The sequence below is a fragment of the Microtus pennsylvanicus genome, chromosome X (assembly GCF_037038515.1).
Source record: "Microtus pennsylvanicus isolate mMicPen1 chromosome X, mMicPen1.hap1, whole genome shotgun sequence".
In the NCBI taxonomy this organism is placed as follows: domain Eukaryota; kingdom Metazoa; phylum Chordata; class Mammalia; order Rodentia; family Cricetidae; genus Microtus; species Microtus pennsylvanicus.
In genome coordinates, this window is record NC_134601.1 from 85056941 (window position 1) to 85081018 (window position 24078).

The 24078-nt window shown below is 37.9% G+C and overlaps 2 protein-coding genes across 7 annotated transcripts in view; one reads left to right on the forward strand and one right to left on the reverse strand.

Annotated features, from left to right (window-relative positions):
- The window catches only part of LOC142840394 (uncharacterized), a 67271-nt gene extending 64417 nt beyond the window's left edge, over nucleotides 1–2854 (reverse strand). Inside the window, exons 1-2 of the mRNA XM_075956935.1 lie at nucleotides 2623–2854; nucleotides 2302–2513 (exon numbers count right to left, since the gene is read on the reverse strand). Coding sequence (XP_075813050.1) covers nucleotides 2302–2513; nucleotides 2623–2854 — 444 coding nt within the window. The remainder of the gene's footprint in view (nucleotides 1–2301; nucleotides 2514–2622) is intronic.
- The window catches only part of Phka1 (phosphorylase kinase regulatory subunit alpha 1), a 133289-nt gene continuing 111932 nt past the window's right edge, over nucleotides 2722–24078 (forward strand). For 5 of the 6 annotated variants that reach the window (XM_075956757.1, XM_075956758.1, XM_075956759.1 and 2 more), the window contains exons 1-6: nucleotides 2729–3143; nucleotides 4568–4726; nucleotides 7698–7745; nucleotides 9744–9912; nucleotides 14416–14498; nucleotides 23663–23743. In XM_075956757.1, the coding sequence (XP_075812872.1) occupies nucleotides 3066–3143; nucleotides 4568–4726; nucleotides 7698–7745; nucleotides 9744–9912; nucleotides 14416–14498; nucleotides 23663–23743 (618 nt within the window). In that variant the 5' untranslated portion in view covers nucleotides 2729–3065. Of the gene's footprint in view, nucleotides 3144–4567; nucleotides 4727–7697; nucleotides 7746–9743; nucleotides 9913–14415; nucleotides 14499–23662; nucleotides 23744–24078 lie in introns of all 6 variants that reach the window. The other variant, XM_075956760.1, reaches the window with a different exon arrangement.

Sequence of the window (24078 nt, forward strand, 5' to 3'; positions counted from 1 at the left end):
TTTCTCAAAAAAAGAAAAGAAAAAAAAGAAAAAAGGAAGTTTGGGGAGATGGCTCAGAGATTCAGATGCCCTTCACCCATGAACAAGCTTGAAGTGGTTGTGCTCGATTGTAGCCCTAGCACTTGGGGGAAGGAGACAGGTGAATACTTCTGGACAGCTAAAATAGTGAGCTCAAGCTTTAGTGAGACGTCTCCTCTCAAAAGACAAAGTGGCAAGTGATAAAAAGGACACCTAACTTCAACCTCTGCTGGTTAACACACACTCCCCCCCCACAGATGGATATACACATACATCACATACGTACATACAAAAAATAAATAAATGACAATTTTTAAGACACAGATAAAGTGATAGTACATTTTTTATATGCATATTTCCAAATATAAGTATAAATCCTTCAGAACCAATTTGGAAGGACACAAGTCAATCCAATCATGGCAGCTGCCTTCAGGAAGGGGATGAAGAAGACTCTGGTAGAAGATATTTAACCTTATTTGTAATAGTTCAACTCTATTTATAAAAAGTTTACTTACATACTAATTTAAATATTATACAACATGTGTATGCATCAAAACATCACATGGTACTCCATAAGTATGTACAACTTTTATGTGACAATAATTTTTAAAAGAAACAGTGATTTCAGACTGACAACTCTAATTTGATTTATAATTTTGATAGACTTTTAAAAATGTACCGGTAAGCCCTGGAAGATACATGAAACCAACATAGATCACACTGCCAACTAGGACTTAATTTTCATGTGCCGTCACTTCTCCACCTCTAAGGTTTAATTATGAATGCATTTTAAAGAAACTCACTATTTTGTACATCTAATGTATGCTAATCAGGAGTGCATCTACCTAATAGGACCATGATTTAAGTTATATAATAATGATTGCAACTTACTAAAGGGAGAAAATGTGGTGGTCAGTTAATGTAAGCTATGGTACAGTTCTCATTATCAAGCAGCGTCCAGGTCTTCATGCACCAAGCTCTTGTGAGGTAATCAGCATGAGTCAGCCTCCTGTGTCTTACCAGTTCTGGGACACTGAGCAGATCAGGTTTCTAAGACTACAAGACTGAAAATCTAAATTGGACTGACGATGAAAGCACCCAGGCAATGCCAGCCAACAGGGTCTATTGCTAGCCAGCTAGCTACCGTTCTTAGTGATAGCTCACGTCTGCCATTCCTGATCCACTTATGATATTAGGAGGTGAAGGGAGATCTATGCAGAAGGAATATAAACAGTAGAAAATGCATGTGTCAACAGGTGGTGGTGTGGGGCATGACGGATGGTTTCAAATTTTGATTTACTTTTTTGTATTTTGCAAGTTTTCTTCGGTGATCCTATATTATTTTAATGCTTTGAAAATGTGTTTAGATAATATTGAGATGAAAAAAGTCCAGAGGACAGACACTTGAAGGGGACAAGGGTAGAGAAAAAGGTGGCTGAGGCTACAGTCTGAGTGAAAGCAAGCTATCAGGGAGTTAGGGACCCGAGCAGGGGGATACTCTCCAAATTGAACTCCCCTTTCCTGTGCACTAAGGCCTTGAAGTGGCTTATTTGCCAGTCACTGCATTTGCGTAGGTAGTGACTGCAATGGAAACTATTTGCCTGCCTGCCCGAGAAGTCCGTGTCACTGTATTGAACTGCATCACTGGCTGGCTGTTTAACCAGAAAATCCCAGCTCAGCGTTCTTGAGCACTCAGCCTTCAATCTTCTTCATTAGCAAAGATTCATTAGTCACCTTCCAAGGTGCCTATTTGTTATACTTAGTGAGGACGAGGCCATGGCGGCGGTGGCGGTGGTTCAGAAGCAGCTTGTAAGGAGAGAAGAAACTTAAGAAGAAGAAAAAAAAAAGATGAATGAAAATGCAAAATCACTGTGGCCCGAGGGAGGTGGCCAGGGAAGGCTTAGATTTAGAACTCGAAAGGTCAAGCGACAGTCTCACGCTTACCCCGCAATTCAGAAAGCAGGTGGTACTCCAGCTGAGCCCTGACTGGGGTGCAGGGTTTCGAACAGTAGAGAAAAAAAGATGGGGGGTGGGGACTGTAGAGCAAGGAAGCAAAGGCCCTGGGGACTTCTTGCAGGAGGCAGATTCCCCAAGCCTGTCACAGTGTCCTCTGCAGCCTTCTTCCCTAACCCCTCTCCCGCTTTATTTTCAGCTGAATCTTTGTTGTGGTGGCAACACTAGGGGGAAGCCTGCCAAAGCAGGTACTCCACTGCCAGCTGTCCCACCAAGGCCACCCTCGGTTGCTGCTCGCTCTTTGCCCTGTTCCCTGCCTGCAACACTTACTTCCTCAAAGATCTCTAACTGCTTCTTCCTTCCCACGCCCTGGACTCGCGCGTCTCTAAGGAGCCAATAACCCCAGGGAGCTCTCTTTTGTTTGGTTTCAGAGTTTAATCCGACTTTTTTGTCAAAGATCCGGAAATCGAACCGCTCAGCCCTTGAGCGCAAATGCGCGTCGTCTCTCCTTTCACTTTCCAAGTTCCCGTGGGTTCCTAAAACTAGTCCCTCAGAAGTGAGAGCAACAGCCTGTGCACACAACAGGCGTGCAAAATTAAAATAGTCACTTGGAATGTTTCAAAAATAACCTCAGGAGAGCACATTGCCTACGGCGACACATTCTGGGCGGAGGGCCGCCCCGGGCCGCCCCCCCCCACGCGCCCCAGCGGCCAGCCCGTGGGCGCAGCGCGCAGCTGCAGGACCCACGCCCCGCCCTCGCGTGCTCGCCAGGGGAGGCGGGGCCGCGGCCGCTGACCCGCCGCAGTTGCCAGCCTGGAGGCTCCGGGCTGCTGAGATCTCCCTCAGTCCAACGGAGGATGCCGGTTCGGCTCCCGGGGGTCATGGGAGACTGAGTGGAGACCGGGGACGTTGCGAGTTGAAGCCTAGACCACGGGAAGCTGAGCCGCCACCTAAAGTGGACTCCGAGGCCGCTGGAGTGGGGCGCCGCGCGGGAACCATCGGCCAAGCGAGTGAGCGTGCACTCCGAAGGTTTCCGCAGGCCTGGTGTCCAAGCTTCCCCCGAGTGTGGACTGGGGGATTAGGTACTTGGTGCGATGAGGAGTCGGAGTAACTCAGGGGTCCGCCTGGACGGCTATGCTCGGCTGGTGCATCAGACCATCCTGTGCCATCAGGTAAGAGTAAGCAAGGGTGAAGTGTGAGCAGTTGGACACTGACCCTCGGTGAACCCTCGAAAGCGTTTGTCTGTGGGGAGGCCTTAAAAGATCCTGCAGGAAAGTTACACGTTGAACCTGAGGAAGAACCAAAGTGTGGCATGAATAACCACAACTCCCAGCCCTCTGCAGTAATTCCAGTAACCACCCACTTCCCCCCACCCCCGGCTACAGGTGGGTACCAGGAGCACTTGTTTACTGACACCCTCACCCCGGGTTTCAGCCATCTACTTCTACTCCCCGCAAAGATGTAGGAGAACATTTAGCCATCCTAAGAGACCTTAGACTATTGCCAAGGTCAAGGCACATTGTGTATACTTCTGTTTAAATAGTTTTGCTCCATGGCTTAGGCTGGCCTTGAACTTGGAAGCCACAGTCTCCTGAGTTTGGATAACAGATCATAAACCAGTGGGGTTTTTGTTGTTATTGATGTTGTTGTTTGTTTCCTAAGTTGTTTTTGTTTTGTTTGTTTGCTGGAGACAGGATTTCACCCTGTAACCCAGGCTGACCTCAAACTCTCCATCCTCCTGCTTCAGCCCCTCAGTGCTGGAATTACAGGTATACACCACTGCACCTGGCTAATGTATACTGTTTGGAGTTGTTTGGTTTGTTTTTGAAACCAAGTCTTACTCTGTAGCCCATGATGAACAGAAACCCAGTATGTAGCCAAGGCTGGCCTTGAAGTAGCATCAGTCTCCTGCTCAGTCTCTCCAGCCAAGAAATTATAGGCATAAGACACCACACCTGACTGTATTTATTTCTAAATATATTTTTTACTCCTTTACTTCATTCGTAGTTGAGTTTAACTGAAAAATTACATTTTTAAAAAATACTTTTAGCAATTCTTAGTAATACATTTGATAATAACTTTAATAGTGCCTTTATTTTAATAATACCCACATTTGGATTTGTAAGCCTCCAATCGGCTCTTTCTCAGTCTTAAGATAGCACACGGAAAGAGAACAAGCTTTCTGTTACAAAACAAGTATGTTCTGCAACACTGATTAACATCAGTAGCACACTGACTATTCCATAGTACTTGAATTGTATACCTGAAATTTGCTGAAAGAGTAAATCCCACCACATCAAAGTGAGGTGATGGCTACATTAGCATGATTGCGCTAATCATTTCTCCATAGATTCATGTATGTGTCAAATTAACCTGTTGCATACTGTAAATCTGTATAATTTTTATTGTCAGTTATAACTCAGTAAAGCTGGGGGATAATGTCTGCCTGAAATTGGTAAAAAAAAAAAAAAGTTCTAAAACTCAAGAATGGGGAAGTAGGAGAAAAACTAAGATTTCCAAATAAACTATTCCATAGATTATGTTTCCTTTTACACTCTGAGGTTAGCTGCCTGTCCTCTCTTGGTTGATCTTGCAGAATCCAGTGACAGGACTGCTTCCAGCCAGTTATGATCAGAAAGATGCCTGGGTCCGAGATAATGTGTACAGCATCCTGGCTGTGTGGGGTTTGGGCCTGGCATATCGGAAAAACGCAGACCGTGATGAGGACAAGGCGAAGGCCTATGAGCTGGAGCAGGTAATCCAAACAGAATCACGTAGAGATGTGGAGCTGTGTGCGGTTGTGGTAGGGTGAGTGGGAGCTAAAGGAAATGTCGCTCGTAGGCCATCCTGCTGAAATTGCATTCTATAAAGTTTCCCTGTACTCTGACTGAAGCAGTTTGATTTGGTTATTGCAGTGGAAACTTGAAACTTGTAGATTCAAGGAAAGGGGTGCAGTATATTCACTCCTTTTCAAAATCCTACCCTGATAGTCCTAAAGTTAATAATCCTCTAAGTGTATTTTCAAGTTCCACCATTTTGTTTTCACTGAGAAGACTATTTGGGAGCAGATAAGTACTATTTTACTTATTTTTGAAAAATAATTGTAGTATTTATATACACATAACTGGCACAAATCAACAGGCCTTCCTCATCAGACAGAAGTATGACTCTGTTGATTTTTATAGTTATGACCACTATTTTAGAGAGCTTGTTACCTGCCTCGGGACAAATTGAAGTCAGCATTAGGAGATGATTTTAAGCCAACTTTTAATGCATCTTCCCCTCAGTAAATTAGCATCCTTTAAGGAACTTCTGAGCACAAACGGAACTACATCCTCTCAAGTGTCTAAAAGAGCAATAAGTTGGCATTGTTTGGATTCCATAAACTCTGTAATGATAAAGTACTCTGCTCTTAGTTGTAAGTATACGTGGATCTCTTGCCATTAGAGAAGAGCCTTACCAGACCAGCCATTTTCTCCTGTCGTTTCCCTTGAACTCCATTTGTGATCTGTAAGTCAGGATATTGGGATTTGCTATTTTTAAGAGTAGCAATATAATCAGAAGCTGTAGTTGCCGGCAGTGGGACAAGTCTCACTATGTTGTCAATAGCAATAGCACAATAGCAATAGACACAAAACTTAATGGAGTTTTTGCTCTAGCCTAGGAAGTATACATCTTTTGTAGAAATAATGCCATAATAGAAATTTGGAAAATGTAGGAATGGTTTTTTTAAAACCCCTAGTCCTGTATCCTACTGAATGTTTTGGTATTGTGATACTTTAGTACTTTGGTAGCTTGTTCCTTGTATTGATTGCTATAGATTAATATCAGCAGAACTGTAAATACATGTCTTATATAATTTGATCAAAACATTTCAAGATCATTAGAATAAATCTGTTGTCGCATCATAATGCTGATTTGGTTTCTTTCCTTATTTGACCCAAGTGGAAAAATGAGGAAAAAGCTGAATTGCCAGTTCTAAAATTTTAGTGTTCTGTTATATGACCTTTCACATAGCTGAAAATATTTTTATATCACCTTATTAGTAACTTTATAATGTTTCAGTATATTATGAAAATGGGAAATAGCTTCAGAAAAGCTTTTGTGGGAATTACTAAATTTTATATGGATTTGTTTAAAGGATCAAAATAAATTTGATTATTAGGTCTGATGTTTTAAAAACTTATGTCAGCATTAATTTAGAAACCCACCCATCTTTGTAAAGGGTCAGATGGTCAATATGTTTGGCATATAGTTCACTTGTCTCTAATTACTCTGCTCTGTAGGTATAACAGAAAAGAACCAAAGATGATATGTAAAGAATTAGCATGGCAATATTTCAATAACTGTATAGACAGAAACAGTGATGGGTTGAATTTGTCCCTGGCCCAGATGAGTAATCTAAACTCTGGCCATACGTTGGAATTGCTTGGAAAACTTTTCAGAGATATCCTTACTGGACCTTACTTTAAAACAATTTGAGATTCTAATATAGACAGATCTAATAATGTGCCTAGATAATAACTGACCTGTAACTAGTAAATGAACATAGATTAAATCCAGTATATCCATGGGTTAAATTTCTACCTACTGCCAACTTAACATTAGTGTATAGATTTTCCCCAAAACCGTGTTAATCATTTATATTCTTTGTTTCAACTGTTATTTTAGCTTCTCTCTCATAAAAGTTGAGAATAGACGAGAATTGTGGATGAGAAGAAATAGGTTTAACTAACTTCTATATTCTATATTGGAATTATTCATAGGTATGCTTTTACAAATGTCCCCTTTCTTGGGCATATAGATATAATATCATAGCTATAAAAATAAATACTCAGGTAAATCAAGGTCTCTCTTTGGCTGCTTCCACTTCTGATTATTTTATTCTCTTGTTTCCTCTCTCATCTTTTTTTTCATGGCTTTTCTATTACCTCTATGCAAATCTGTTCCTTTAACTCTGATCTTACTTGTGATCCAAACTCCGGTTTTCATTTGTCTTAATAGTTTTCTCTGTGTATTCTGTGGCTCTTCAAACTCTGTGTGCTTGAAAACCCACCTTTCCAAGTAAAACCAAACCGGTACTAGACCAAACAGTAGTGAATTGTCACTCTTTCTCTTAAAGGTGTCCTCATTTTATGGGCACCCTCACAGTATTACTTTAAAAATTGCTCATAGTATGATCTGTGGGACACAAGGCCAATTTAAGGTCTTCTAGATTGTGAAACAGAAAGCTTTGTAGAGAATTGGAGAAGCTATTCTATGCTGATATGTTCTAAAACATATTCACTACTTATGCCAGGCGTGCATATGATCTGCATATATACAAATAATCAAAACACCCATACATATAAAATGAAAAAAATCTTTAAAAAATAAAATGAAAAAAATTCAAAGATGCTATGGAGACTGTAGGGTATATACCATGTAAGTTGACTTGTTCCTTTTCTCTAGCTGTTTCATCTCCCCTGTTAGATGGTTGCCTTATTTTTAGGTAAAACTTCCAAACTTATATTATTATTTAAATCCAAGGAATCATAGCCTATGGCTTTTGATTTAATTTTTTAGCTGCAATCTGTTCTGTGTACCTATAAAGTAAATGCCACGTAACTAGAACCCAGGATAGGGTTACTTGTTCTCCAAAGGTCATGTACCGACTGAAGTTGCTGAGTCAGTGTTCTTGTAGCTCAGTATGTTTATAACAGCCTTGTTTCCATTTATTTCTGCAGAGTGTAGTGAAGTTAATGAGGGGACTGCTGCACTGCATGATCAGACAGGTATGGCAATGGTAACAATGCATAACAAGACAGTATCCTAACAACTTCCCAAATAATGCCTATAGCCTTTTTTCAGATTCACAAATAGTACACTCTAATTTTAGAAAGTTTGGAACTCTCAGGTGGGTATGTCACAGAGACTTACACCACCCTATTACAATGGGAATATTCCCTTCCAGGATTTTTCCTCCTTTTACAAATAATTTTTTTAGAACTGTTTAAACTCTTAGGTCCAGATCAGTTTTAGTAATAAATTTTTAGATTTTTAAAAGATAGCAAAGTACATGTATCATATAATTTCTCATATATTCAGTGGAAAGAGAAGAATGCTCTACAATATGAAAACATTTCTTGATAGGGAGTCATTCCTTTTACTGTAAATGGAATAAAGCGTATACATAGCCCTATATTGATTTGAATTTAGTGTTTCCACCAGATGAGATTTGATGTAAAATGTAATTAGAAAAAAAATCAAAGTATTTTTAATTTTATGATTGGGGACAAAGGATCTTGAACTTGAAGTAATTGGCATTCCCTGACATTGAGTGTAGCTGAATATTCTTTTGTATGTAAATTGGAAATCTGCAGTCCCTTACTGGTGAATTGCTTGCTAGAGCTTTACCTCCTTTTGTTGACAGCTTATTTGTTTTTCTCCTACTGAGTTCTTGTACATTAAGGATATTAATCATTTGTCACATACATTGCAAATATTTTTACAGTTATGTTTTAAGTTTATGACATTTTCTCCACACAAACATTTTTTAGTAATAAACCTTTATTATAGGATCTTAAAACATGTACATATTTAATCTGACTTAACTTTGTGAAAGTAGAAAGAAATCAATGCTCAACTTCTAAACTTATCTACAAATGACTTTTCAATATATATATAATTAATTGTTGTATATATCTTTTTACTAGTTTGTTCACATATATCATTTTTCTCTCTGTCTTTTCTGCTTCATTTGTATTTCAGATATGTATATTTTCTATCTTATTGAGTATGTATAGTCACAAATTTAATGAACATATTTAAGATGTCCTGGTTATTATACATCAGAGGCATAAATAATAATAACTACATTTCAGGAATTAGGTCAAGAACTATTGCCTTATACCCAAGGTTTCCTGTCTGGACTTTTGCACTCCCCCACCCCACCCCTGCTTGCTCACTCACAAGGCTCCCCCTGCCCCGTGTGTGTGTGTGTGTGTGTGTGTGTGTGTGTGTGTGTGTGTGTGTGTTACAAATTGAACCCAGGGCCTTATGCATCCTCAGAACACATTATCACTAAACTTATACCCCAGCTCCCAATGGTATTCTTCTAATTTGTTATTTCAGCTTTCTATAATACTATTTCTCTGAGACTCTGTATGGTTCTCATTAACTCTTCTCATGGCATCTTCAAAACTCAGAGAGATGGCTCAGTGGTTAAGAGCACATATTGCTCTTGCAGAGGACCTGAACAAAGAGCACCTCTTGCAGAGAACCTGAGTTTGAGTTTGGTTCCCAACATCCATGTTGGGCGACTCACAACTGCCTGTATCTTCAGCTCCAAGGAATCTCATGCCCTCTTCTGGCTTTTGGGGGTATCCATACTTACAAACTACCATGTCATGTACACACATCAAATAAAAATATCCTCTTTCAATGTATCTGTAGATTTCTACTTTAATTTCAGGAACAAATGTATAACACTGGGTTATCTTACTAAAGTGTTAATACATTTGAACTTCCAGTTTCTCTACAATATGACAAAGCAACCATTTGAAAAGCATAGAAGAAAGGCAATGGACAGGAAATAGCTGTTTTGACCATTTGTTGTTTTTTATTAAAAGTAGCACATGGTGTAGCGGAAAACAGATAAGCATGTATCTTAAATATTCACTCAGGGTTATGCTTAGGGAAGGTGGAGTTCAGTGCTATATGCCATAGCACTACAGATACATAGCGTATGGGCTGACTTTCTAACTATCCTTCTTATGCTATTTTCTCTTCAGGTGGATAAAGTAGAGTCCTTCAAGTATAGTCAGAGTACTAAGGATAGCCTCCATGCCAAGTACAACACCAAAACTTGTGCCACAGTAGTGGGTGATGACCAGTGGGGACACCTGCAGTTGGATGCTACTTCTGTGTACCTGCTCTTTCTAGCACAAATGACTGCCTCAGGTCAGTACAAGGAGAGAATTACTGCGTGCCCCTGGGCTTGGAGCATCTGCTCTGGTTCTTTTGGCTTCTCTGTAGGTATTGGCCAGAAAATAAAATATCTCTTTATAGTATTCAAATAAGTACCTTATAAATAATGGAATTTTGTGAGTTTTATACAGCTAGAAAAGTTTTTTGAGGTCTAGGCAATATATTATTTTATTGAGAAACAAATTTGTATTGAGAATCTAATTAATACTCTATGAAAACAGGCACATGAAATTCTTGACTAGATCTTTAGACAGGCATTTTTATTATTTATTAATTCTCAGATGCCAGGATATAGGTGGGAAGGTTGAAGGTTTTTTTCTTATTTTCGTACTGTAGTAATATGCCTGTGATTAGTGTAACTATAGAAACATCTACTTTGTATACTCATTGTGAGTATGATTTGAATCTAAATATATATGTTTTGTTAAACAGTATTCTATGTAAATAATTTGTAATTATATTTTGATGCTTGATATGTAGAAGAAAATTATAAGTAATGTAGTAGCTCACATTTGTATATAATTCTAACACTTAGAAGGTAGATGCCGAAGGATTGTTGTAAGTTCCAGGCCAGCCCTGGTCTGTATAACAACTTCTAGGCCAGTCAAAGCTATATAGTGAGATCCTGTCTCAAAACAAACAAACAATATAGTTTCCTTTATAGATGTAAAACTAAAAGTGGAAGTAATCCTAGTAATCCAGTTCCTAAACTTAATAAGAACATTTCCAGACCATTCTGAATAAGTTAATGTATTCACAGTACTGTGTGTGTGTGTGTGTGTGTGTGTGTGTTTTTAGCTGTGGTGCTGGGGTTTCGACAGAGGGACTCACACATGCTAGGGAAGCACTCTGCCACTAAGCTAAAATCCTAGCTTTTAAAATTTTTTTTGAGAGAAAGAGTTTCACTCAGTTGCCCAGTCTAGACTCAAACTTATAATCTTCCTTTATCAGACTCTCAATTAGATGAGATTATAGGTGTGTTCCATCATATCGAGCTGGTGCCATGCTTGTGTGTGTGTCTGTAGTGTGTGTGTTCATATGTGGCTAGAAGTGCATGTTCATGGGTCTGCTTGTGTGTGTGGAGGTCAGAAGTTGATATCAAGGTGTCTTCTACCATTGCTTTTCATTTTATCTTTTGAAACAGGGTCTCTCACTGAACCCAAAGCTAGTGAATAACCAGTGAGCAGTGGGACTCTGCCTCCCTCTCACCTTCCCCAGAGCTAGAGTTACAGATGTACATGACATTCCCAGCTTTTATGTGGTTGCCGGAGATCACGACTCAAATCTTTATCATTGCAAAGTGGGTACTTTTACAGCTGAGCCTTTTGCTTAGTCCTGAACGCTGTATTTTTGATATTTCAATTTCTTTGTCTTCCTGTTTGGCCAGTTCCTCGGTACTAAAGGCACCCAAAGTGTGAATCCCCTCAGAATAGTCTTCTCTCTTTTCAAATAAGCGTTTGGTGATAAACTCTTTAATTTTTCTTCTAGAACATATGGCCTGGAGTCTGAATAACCTTTCTGTGAAACTATAAATTAACTATCCAATTAGTCTTCTTTTAGATGAAAACTTTCTTCCAGAATAAATATAATTTTGTTCTATTTCTTTAAATAGAATGGTAGTTATAATTTCATTTTGGATAATATTTTAATGCCAACTCTGGAAGCTGTTTATTTTGTTGTTTCAGTATTTTGGGGGTTTGTGGGGTTTTTTGAGACAGAGTTTCTCTGTGTAGCCCTGGCTATACTGGAATTTTCTCTGTAGACCCAGCTGACCTCAAACTCAGAGATCCACTTGCCTCTGCCTCCTGAGTGCTGGTATTAAAGGTGTTCTCTATCACTGCCTAGCTTTAAACAAAAAACAAAGCAGGCACTAAATATGGTTTTAAATGTGATTCCCCCAGATAGAAAGAGAGATACATTAAAAAGCTTCATGAGATATATTCATTAAACAAATGTTTATTGACTCCTAACTTAATTTTCAATTCAATTAGCTGACCTTGATAAGTGCTTGTAATAAAGTAGATATTATTTGATTAAGTCTTTGAGAAAAAAGTTTGAATAAATCAAAATTTACATTTCAGAAGGGGAAGGGACTAATAATAAGTATATAGTACAGAAGTTTGAAAGAAACTTGTCATCAAGGTAAGGGTAGATTTCTAGCTAGAAGGTTAGGGCTAGCTATTTGAGGACTTGTATAGCATGCTAAATAGTTTGAAATTATAGTCTGCAATCCATAGAGAACCATTCAATGTAGATAATCAGGGGACTTTGAGGTGGTTCATTCTACTACCAAGAAGATAGATTGGATGAGGTATATTGGATAAGGAACAAAATTAAGATGGAGGACTAGTAAAAAGGTTAGTGAAATACTTTGACAAGAAATGATACCAATTTTGAGTAATGCATGGAGGGTGTAGGTGGTAGAGCACAGCTGTAATCCCCACACTTGCGAGATGGAGACAAGAGGATTGGGAGTTCAAGGCTAGGCTCAACTGTACAGTGAGTTCAATATGATTATTAGGATATATGAGGATCTTTTCTCAAAAAAAAAAGAGAAGAGAAGGAAGGAAGAAAATAAAATAGGAGGGAAAGTTCTCTTGGATATAATACCAAAAGCATAAACAGCTAAAGAAAAAGTATTAATTGGTATTTACCAAAATTAACATTTATGTTTCCAAGGACCCATTCAAGAAAGTAAAAGATAATCTATGTACAATATGATGTCCATTTGTGATCCTAGCACTTGGGAAGTATATGTAGGAGGATCCAGAGTTGAGGGTCATCCTCAAATATTAGCAAATTCGCTGCTAACCCATGAGACCCCATTAAAATGCTGCTTGCTCTCTCTCTCATATGTATGTATGTATGTATATATGTATTACGCATGTATGTATTTCTGTCGTGTGTGTGTAAAAGCAACCTATAGATATAAAATAAAGTATTTGCTAATCATATATAAACAATTTGTATCTAGTATAAAGAATTACCACAACTCGTTATTTAGAAAAATAACAACATAATAAAGTCAGATGTGGTGGGGTAGTACATGCTTCTAAACCTAGTAGTTGGAAGGTAAAAATATGGGGGCCTCATGTTTGAGGCTATATGAAGACCCTATCTCAAAACAAATGAGAAAGAGAAAAGAAAAAACTAATAGCCTCCTTTAAAATGGCTGGAGTTGACTGGAAAGATGAATCAGTATTTAATAGCTCTTCCTGAGGACCTGAATTCAATTCTTAGCACCCATATGGTAGCTAACAACCATCTCTAACTTTAGTTTCAGCCAATCTGACACCTTCCTCTGGACCCTATGGACACAGCATACATATAGTACACAGACATACATGCAGGCAAAGACGCTCAACACATAAATAAAAGCTCAAAAAAATTTTAAAGTGGCTAGAGGATTTGAATTGATTTTTTTAAATAATATGTATAAATAAACACTAAGTATGTGAACAGATGCTGTGCATCATCAATCAGTAGAGAAATGTGGACCTAAATAACTATAAGAACCACTTCAACCATTCCAGAATAACAGTAATCAAAACAGATAAAAAGTGTTGCTGGAGATACGGAGAAATTGGAACCCTCATCCACTGCTCTGAGAAGTGTAAAATAGGGGCAAAGGAGATGTCTCCGCAGATAAAAGTGCTTGGTACTAAGCCTGACAACCTGAATGCAATCCCTAGACCCATATGGTAGATTTTGAGAAGAAACTTCCCTCAAATTGTCCTCTGACCTCCCTGTGTACTATGGCATGCACACACACAAATGTAATTGAAAATTTTTAATAAAAATTATACAACCACTTTGGAGATGAGTCTAGTAATGCTGCAGAAACTTAAATATAGAGTTGCCATATACTCTAGCAGTTTCTCTCCTAAGTGGGTAGATCTTCAAGAAAAATGGCAACGGGTTCACACATAAAAGGTGTATACATGAATATTTATAGCAGCAGTATTTATGATAGCTAAAATGTAAAAACAACCCAATGTCTATCACCTGATAATTACACAAGTAAGAGGTGGTACATCAACACAATTGAATATTTTTTGCAATAAAGAAAGTACTGATGCATCTTACAACACAAAGGGACCTTCAAAATACTGTTGTCAACAAACACTGACATAAAGCCTGCAGATGATACACTTGCATTTATATGAATGTCTAGTGAGTAAAGAATTACTTTTCTGGTGATGAACATATCCTAAAATTGATTGTAGTGATAGATATATACTGTACACACAATAAAAGACTATTATACTATATACTTGGTATCAATGAGCTGTACGATAGACTATCTCAGTAAAAATGTTTGTAAACATATGGGGAAGAACAATATAAGCCAGTTATGCTGGACAGGTAGGAACAAGTCAATTGAAGTGAAGTTGATTTAAGCTGAGTCCACTAATTCACCTCCACTTCTGAAGCCCTGAAGTGATAACTGACCAACTCTTTATCTTTTTTCCTTAGGATTGCATATCATCCACAGCCTAGATGAAGTCAATTTTATACAGAACCTTGTGTTTTACATTGAAGCTGCATATAAAACTGCTGTAAGTATTTATTTTAGAATGAACTTAAAGAATGGTTTTTATTTTTAATATACTGAATAACCCATTTCTTCTTATAATGGACTCCTTACAAAAGCACTTTCAGTTTCTTTACTAAGATCCACATTCCCCTGATTGCCCTCTTACCAATGTGTTAGAGATGAAGAGGGTCCAGATGCGGTGCTTTCATTTTTTTTCAAATTCCATATTCCATGGTGTGTACTTGGCAATCTAAGACTAAATTGTAGTCATTTTATTATATATTTTATATATAAATATATTATATATTTTAATTTAATATATTTAATCAGAGCATCTCTAGTCCAGGCTGGTCCTGAACTCACTACATGAAGGTGATCTTAAACTTATGATTCTTCTGCCTCTGCTGCCTGAGTGTGTTTGAGCTACTATGACCAGTTTTATGTGGTGCTAGGATTTGAGCCTTAGGTAAGGATTCTTCCAACTGATCTATCTATATCCCCAGACACTTATGGACTTATTTTAATTGAAATATTAAGAAGAAAGCATGATTACTGAGTGATGTTATAGGCACTTGGCTGTATATAAAATTTATTTATGTGTTTATTGTTGGTATATTGATTTAGAATCTATTATACAAAAGTGTTTTCCTTTTAAAATACCATATGAAGTAGGTTCATATTAAGTCATCATCTATAATATTTTCCTGCATAAAATGTTGTGTTAGACACTTCAGAAATATGTTTTTCCTTTAGGCTAATATGAAATTTTTATTCTGTTCATAATCTCCTAAACCTCAAATAATCTGAATGTCCGTAAATAGGTAAATGAGTAAACAAATTATAGTATGTCCATGAAAGGTAATATTGTTCAACAATAGAAAAGAATGAACCCATACAAAAGCATAAATATACCTAAAAAGCATTATACTTAGTAGAAGTTTAATAGATATCAACTGAACTCAGCATAACAAGATGAAATAAGGCATAAGTCATATCAAGACTTGATGAGGCAACCCAGTAGGAGGAAGTAGGTCCCAGAGCAGGCAAAAGAGTCATAGACACCCCCAACTGTAGTAATAGGAGTGGCGGGGCTGCGTCCCCAGCACCCAGCTGCCTGGCTAGCTTATGCCCCGAAATAACAACACACAAATTGTATTCATTTAAACACTGCTTGGCCCTTTAGCTCTAGCCCTTACTGGCTAATTCTGATATCCCGATCAACCCATCTCTAATAATCTGTGAGCACCGGTCTTACCGGGAAGATTCTAGCCTACGTCCATCCTGGGTCGGAGCTTCATCGATCGCGTCTGCCTGGGAGAGAGGAGCATGGCGTCTCTCTGAGACATCTGCTCCCGAGAGGAGAGCTGTCGAGTCTGAGCTCACTTCCTTTTCCTCCCAGCATTCTGTTCTGTTTACTCCTCCCACCTATGTTTTAACCTATGAGGGCCAAGGAGTTTCTTTATTGCTTAACCAATGAAATCAACAGATTGATATATGACACTCCCACATCACCCAACTGCCATTTTTAGGAGTCCAAGATAAACCCCAAGCTAAAGAACCACAGTATATATGCAGATGGCCTGATGCAGATGATTTATTCAGGCTCCACGATGGCTGGTTCAGTCTCTGTGTGTACCTATGATCCCCTGGTTAGTTAACTGATTATGTGGGCTGTGTTCTTGTGGTATCCTTGATTCCTATGGCATAGTTGAACTTTTCTGTCCCATCAACCTGCTCTTCAGTAACCACAAAGAGGCTTAATATTAATTATAAATGCTCAGCCAATAGCTCAAGCTTGTTTCTAGCTAACTCATACATTTTAAATTAACCCATTTATATTAATCTACATACTTCCATGTGACCTTCTCTTTTATCTTACACCTCCTTGTTGTTAGGCAAAACCTGCTCATTAATTTTCTAGACACCTAGACTCCCAAAATAATCACACAGAAATCTGTATTAATTAAAACACTGTTTGGCCCATCACTTAGGTGTATTGCTAGCTAGCTCTTATACCCTAAACTAACCCATCTCCATTAATCTGTGTATCACCATATGGCTATAGCTTATTGGGTAAAGTTCTGTCTGGCTTCTGTCTCCGGTGGGGCTACATGGCTTCTCTTCAACTCTGCCTTATTTCTCCCAGAATTCAGGTTAGTTTTCCCACCTAGCTCTATTCTGTTAAGCCACTGGCCAAAACAACTTTATCCATTAACCAATAAAAGCATCACAGATACAGAAGGACTTTCCACACCATTCCCCCTTTTCTGCCACAGCTACGTGGCAATAAATAGATGAATAGAATGGGTTAATTTCAGATATAAGAGTTGTCCAGAAATACACTTAAGCTATTGGGCAAACAGTATTGCACATAATATAATTTCTGTGTGATTGTTTTGGGAGTCTGGGCAGCTGGAAAACAAACAAGTGGCCTCCCCCAACAATAAATTGGCACCAACGTGGCCAGCTAAATCCACTTAAAAACCTAGCAGAGCTTGAAAAGGAATTCTAGACACAAAAAAACCCCCCAAGAGTTTAATGCAGCTTCTTGCGCAGTTTGCTGGTAGAAAGCAGAGACGTGGCTCCTTTAAGAGGTTTTTTGATTCAGTTTTAGCAGTAAAACCTGCAAGATTTCTTTAAAAAAATGGTGGCTTCCTGGTTCGCCAGTACAAACAGCTCTGACTCTGTTATTTAGACAGAAAAGGGGCAGTGATGTGGGAGGTGATGTATGCTGTCTGTGAATATGTCCCAGTCCCACCGCTGGAAGCCTTTCCTGGTTACAGGCAATGGCTGGTTCAGGCCGAATACCCACCATTACTAGAAGCCTTTGCTAGGGTCACCCTCATAGGTTCCAGGGAGTTTCAAGGGGATACAAATTGGAATTGAAGAAGTTAAAGAATCAGTATTTGCAAATGATATTAGAGTATACATAAGCAATCCCAAAAATTCTACCAGGGAACTCATATAGCTTACAAAGACCTTCAGCAAAATGGCTGGATATAAGATTAACTCAGAAAAAATCAGTAGCCCTCCTACATACAAATGACAAAGAGGCAATGCTTATCTTTTTTAAATAAAATGTCTGTTCTCTTGGTTATTTGTAATGTTTTGTTTCCATTTTATTTCTTCTCCCATCTTTATTATTTTCTTCCATGATTTTTTATTATTCACGTCTATTGAATTTTGATTTTTTTTCTTGTACAAGACTTTGAGATTTCATCATTAACTTATTTATTTGGAATCTCTGATTATTTACTGAAAAGATTCATATAGCCATAAGCCATTGAGACTGTTACATAAAGATTTATTGAAAGATGTAAACAGAGACTTCTCATTTGTTTCAAGCCACCCAGACCTGAATAATCACACAGAAACTATATTAATTACAATACTGCTTAGCCTGTTAGCTCAAGCTCTTTATTAATCAATATATCACACGAGGCTGTGGTCTACTAGTAAGGTTCTGGCATCTGTCTCCTTCAGCAGCTACATGGTGTCTCCTTGACTCCGCCTATCCCCCCCCCTCTCTCTATATATATATAATTATGTTTGGATTTCCTGACGAGCTTTATTCTGCTCTGCCATAGGCCAAAGCAAATTCTTTATTAACCAATGGTAATAAAATATATCCCCCCCAAATAAAAATAAATAAAACATATTCCCAGCATACAGAGGGGAATCCCACATAATCTCCCCTTTTCTGTGTAAATAAAAAGGAAGGTTTTAACTTTAACATAGTAAAATTACATATAACAAAACAGTTATCAAGCAATAATTATAGTTACAATATTTCTTTGTGAGTCTAAAGTTTCATGTCTAATTTTTCTTTTATTATAACTAAGGAAAACTCTATCTTCAACTCCATCAAAGACCCCAGAACAATATAATATCTAAGTAAACAGGAAGTGTACTGTAGCAATTTCCAAAGTTCTAGAAATGACAGAGACATCTTGCTGCCTGGACAGTCACCCAAAGTTCTTTTTTTACAGGCTCATAGTATCTGGCAGATTTTTCCATGAAGCAAGAAATTTGAAAGATTGTTTACCTATATTGGCAGTTTGTCAGACACTTTCTTCTGTGTTCTGCAGAATGTCTGGCAGATTCTTTCATGAAGCAGGAGCCCTGAAGGACTGTCTAACCTTTTTTAGGCCAGTTCAGCAATCATTTTTCTGTGGGTCCTACATGTCCAGTTTATACAGCATACTCTCAAGCAGTTCAGGCAAGAGCAGTTTCTTGCCAGCGTTGTCACATTGAAGGCAAATTCCATGAGTTTCTTCAATGCCCATCAACCTCTCTGAAGAAAATGGTACTGCCAGAAGCAGATATGTCTCACTGTTGAGAAAAGTCTTAAGTTCTTTTTTTTTTTTTGGATTTTTCGAGACAGGGTTTCTCTGTAGCTTTTGGTTCCTGTCCTGGAACTAGCTCTTGTAGACCAGGCTGGCCTCGAACTCACAGAGATCCGCCTGCCTCTGCCTCCTGAGTGCTGGGATTAAAGGCGTGCGCCACCACCGCCCGGCTAAGTCTTAAGTTCTTAAAACATTTTGAATGCCGTATTCTGTAGGTCTTTGAAGTATTGAAGATTATCTAACTGAAATATATCTCTGTATATCTAGAAAATCTAACTAACATGACTAAAAGTTTGATTATTATAGATGACTATTAATCTTTATTTCTTATTTATACATTGCAATTTAAAAAGAGCTGTACAAACACAATACCTTAAACAAGAACAGATATACATATACATAGTATGATAAATTGACCTTAAATTTGTACTAATGCAAAGTATTCATCTTTATATCATATCTCCCCCGCCTTGTTAGAAAGAGATTAACTGTGACCATTTAACCACTTATAGTCAACCCCCTTTAAATGACAACACACATTTATAAACAATCATTTTGAGAATTTGGGCATTGTTTTCTCCAAACTGCTTCCTGCTGTTTGTTGGGTGAAGTATTTTTAGGGTTCATGAAGACTTTTGGGGGCTCTTGTTCCATCAAACCACGATAGCCCAGAAGGAATCCACAGGTTCTCATCTTCTGTGGAAACAAAAGAGAACCTCTTTTCTAAATCAAAGAATCCTTAAACCCAAATTTTGAAGTAAAGATACTTGTAAAATATATATGGTGGTTTAGCTTAGCAGCCCATACAATGAACTTAGCTCCTTCACAGTCAGAAAATTCAAAGAAAGCACAATAATATACATAACCCAGACTCTTTGTGTATTTTCCATCTTTACATGCCTTTTTTTACTCTATTACTTTTAATTGTTAATTTATTAATCTCTGGCTGTCTATACTCATACTACGTTTACTGTTTTATAACTGTCTATACTCTTTTTCCTCCCTCTCAAGTCTGTGTACATTTTTAAACACACTGTGTCTCATTTAGAGGTCTGTCCAATTGTGTATCTGAAATCCTTTTCTGACAAAAAGCACCTTTTTTTAAAATGCTAAGCAGGCATGGCTAAGACCAACTCCATGGCTCTGTCTGTTGGCTCCACCCCATCCATCATGGTGGAGGTATGTTCACTGCCTGCTCTGCTAACCATGCTCACTGCCCCAACTCCAGGAAGACAGCAGGTATTTAAGCAATTTGTAACACACTGCTCACAAACCCCATTTAAGTTCTCCATAGCAGGAACTCTCAAAAGAGCCAGAGCCATGTGCTCCATGTGCTGTCAGCAAAAACCATGCAGTTTTTGCTGCTAATGTATCAGGAAGCCTTTTCTTAAAGGAGCCACACCTCTGCTTGTAGCCAGCCTATCTAAAAAAATGCAGCTACCACGAAGCTCCAATTGACTCCTGTTTTTTGGGGTCTAAAAGCCTTTCTTAAACTTTCTTAGGTTTTATGTGGAACTTTTTGCCCCACATTGGTACCATTTGTAAGTGGAGACTACTTGTTTATTCCAGCTGCCCAGACCCAAATAATCACACAGAAACTATATTAATTACAGTCCTGTTTAGCCTATTAGCTCAGGCTTCTTATTAACTAACTCTTACATCTTAAATTAACCCATTTCTATTAATCAATATATCACCACGAGGCTTTGGCCTACCGGTAAGTTTCCAGTGTCTGTCTCCTTCAGCAGCTACATGGCATCTCCTTGACTCCACCTAGTTTCTCTATATATCTCTGTTCGGATTTCCTTTCTAGCTTTATTCTGCTCTGCCATAGGCCGAAGCAGCTTCTTTTTTAACTAATGTTGAAGGAGCTGCGGGCTGTGTTCCTGCTGCCCGGCTCCTGGCTGCCTGGCTAGCTTATGCCCTGAAATAACAACACACAAATTGTATTCATTTAAACACTGCTTGGCCCATTAGTTCTAGCCTCAACAGATTGATATATGACACTCCCACATCAAACTAATGGTAATAAAACATATTCCCAGCATACAGAGGGGAATCCCACATCAGAAAGATGTGTATTAATTCATGTCTTTTTTGTACTTTCCTAATGCTTATTTGCTTATTCACTCTTCTAGTATATAATCTTTCCTGAGGCCTCATGGTTGTAATCTTTTTCTTCAGTGTATGGGATTCCTTAAGACTTCTGTAATGCTGTTTTAGCAGTTGTAAATTACTTTGTGTTTATCGTGGAAAGTTTTTCTTTATCCTGTAAGTTTAACTTGTGCTAGATATAATACAGATTAGTGATTATTGTCTTTTAGAACTTGAAATGTGTCATTCCATGTCATTGTGACTTTTGCAATTTCTGTGGTAAAATCTATTACTCTAATGGGTTTGTCTTTATATGTGCTTTGGTACTTTACTCTTAGAGCTTTCAGTATTCTTTCTTTGTTCTGTATACTTAATATTTTAACTATAATATAATATAGAAAGTTTTCTTTTCTGGTCTTGTCTGTTTGGCATTCTAAATGCCTCCTGTATCTACATGATCATCTCTTTCTCTAAACTTGTCACATTTTTTGGCTTGATGTATTTAATACATTTTTGGTTCTTTTTTGAAACAGGGTATCACAATGTAGCCCTGACTGTCCTGTAACTCATTTTATAGATTAGGCTGACATCAGGCTCAGAGGTCTGCTTGCCTTTGCCTCCTGAGTGCTGGGATTAAGAGTGTGTACATTTTTGACGATGAGATTGAAGCCAAACACTATAGAAGTGCTCAGTGAGGAATAGGAAATGTCAAAAGTGCACAAGACACATATAAATAAAAGGCCTAGGAACCTACCTGAACAATTTAAAATGTAAGCAACAAAATAGTGATAGTAGTCCGTTATAAACCAGCAAAAGCCTAAATATCCATAAAGATATACTAATATTAATAACTGAATAAAGGGCTGGAAAGATGACAAAGTGCTTGCTATACAAGCCTGATAACTTGTGTTCAATCCCTGTAACACATCTAAAGGTAGAAGAAGAAAACCAATTCCAGAGAGCTGTTCTCTGACTGCCACACATGTGCTGTAAAATGAATGCACACACATGTGCACACACACCAATAAATAAACAAATGAAAAAAAAACAAGGAATAATGAACTGTTTTCTTTGGAGAAGGATTACAATTGATGACCATAAAAGTAATAAGGAAAATAAATCAAAGTTATCATCAAAACAGCACAGCATCATTTCTGGAAGCATTTGGGGGATGCTGAAGAAGTCAGTGGTCATTTAAGGAGAAGCAGGCTATTTGCATGATCTTTAACTTGTTTTTTTTCTGAGACAGGGTCTCATCTTAGGATTGCAACCATTAACAATCCCACCTGGTGATAGTTGTATAGTCTTGAACTGTTTCTCAAAGTATTTATTAATTAAAAAGGGAAAAATAAAATGGAAAGAGCCAGCACTAACCTAACTATATGCTTTACATGACTTTTACTAGTTTTTACAGTGTCAAGGTCACAAGGGACAGATTTAAGAAACCACTATTGATTGGAAGTCATTAAGGAGGCATGGCAGGAATGACAGAATATTGGAAAGTATAAAAGGCTGTTACTAGTAGTCAGACATGGTTGTATGTGCTTGTAATCCCGACTCCTGAGAGATATAGGCATGTGAAGTCCATAGTTAGCTCAATTAGTTGATTGAGTTCTTAACTTTAACAATTGTACTGTGGTTATGTTCAAATGGTAACATTAGGCAAGACTAAATGAAAGGTATTAGGGGACTCTGTGCTATTTTTTGTAATTTCTGTCTAATTCTGAAGTTATTTCAAAATAAAATATTTTAAAATTAATTTTAAATATTTTTAAATTACCAATGGGATGTGTACAGTTATGTCTAGGAGTAGATTTTGGAGTGAAATTCTTTGGAATCATCTCTTGGTTTTGTCACTTATCAACTGTAGGATTTTGGGTGAGTTACTTATCGTCTTTTTGTAATTCAGTTTTATCAATTCTGTAAAATATAAGAATTAAGGAAGATATGCATTTATTGCATATTCTTTTAGTACCAAGAGAGTAAGATTAGAATGTGTGTTTGACATAAAATACCAGCTACTGTTTAGCTTCCATGTGCTAGATTTTATGGTACTCTCCTTTGGGGAAAACTTGAGAAATGTTTCTAGATTATTTGAGTTCTGTTTCTCAGACTTTCTGATTAAGTGTTGAAGAGACCCCCCCCCAACTGCTGTGGGACAATGTTCTGTACCCTGTCACTTTTTATATTTTAAATAAACGCTGATTGAACAGTAGCCAAGCAGGAAGTATTGGCAGGGCGACCAGACAGGAAGTAGAGGCAGGGCAATGAGAATTATGGGAAGAGGGAAGTTTCAATCTGCAGTTGTCACCAAGACACAGAGGAAGCCAGACACAGTAAACAAGATATGACTGCCTCACCGAAAAAGGTATTAAGCCATGTGGCTAACACAGACAAGAATAATGGGCTAATATAAGTTATAATAGTTAATAAGAAGCCTGAGCTACTAGGCCAACCAGTTTATAATTAATGTAGACCTCTGTGTATTTATTTGGGCCTAAACGAATGTTGGATCTGGTGGGACAGAAAACCCAGTCAACACCCAACTTCTCAGAGACCCCAATTTAAGTCACCGTGAATTCCTTAATAGCCAATGTTGAGGTGTGTGTGTGTGTGTGTGTGTGTGTGTGTGTGTGTGTGTGTGTAAAATTTGCTCCTATTGATGGTTTTTTATTTAAGGATTATATATCTAGTAAATGTTTAGTGGTTATGATTTTCAAGTTATATCTTGATTATTTTATGCCAGGACTTTGGGATATGGGAACGTGGAGACAAGACCAACCAAGGCATCTCAGAATTGAATGCGAGTTCAGTTGGAATGGCCAAGGTACATTATATTTCTTATTTTTACCAAGTTTAGTCAGTGGAGTCTGGTTTACCTTTGTCACAGATAAAACTTTAGTGTACATGCAGACCTATCACACTGTTCTTTAAACCGCAGACAAAATTCAAATTCCTCCATGAAACTATGAATAAATAGTATCAAAAGCTTTTTGTGAGTTCCAGATTTGATACCATATGGCTTTTGTGGCACATCTCTGTTTATATATCCTACAAGGACAACAAATTTAAAACGATATTCACTATCTTTGCCATTGAATAAACTAAGAGAAGCTCTTTGTCCCTGCATAGTCCAGTCCACCAAGCTTGGTATCAGATAGC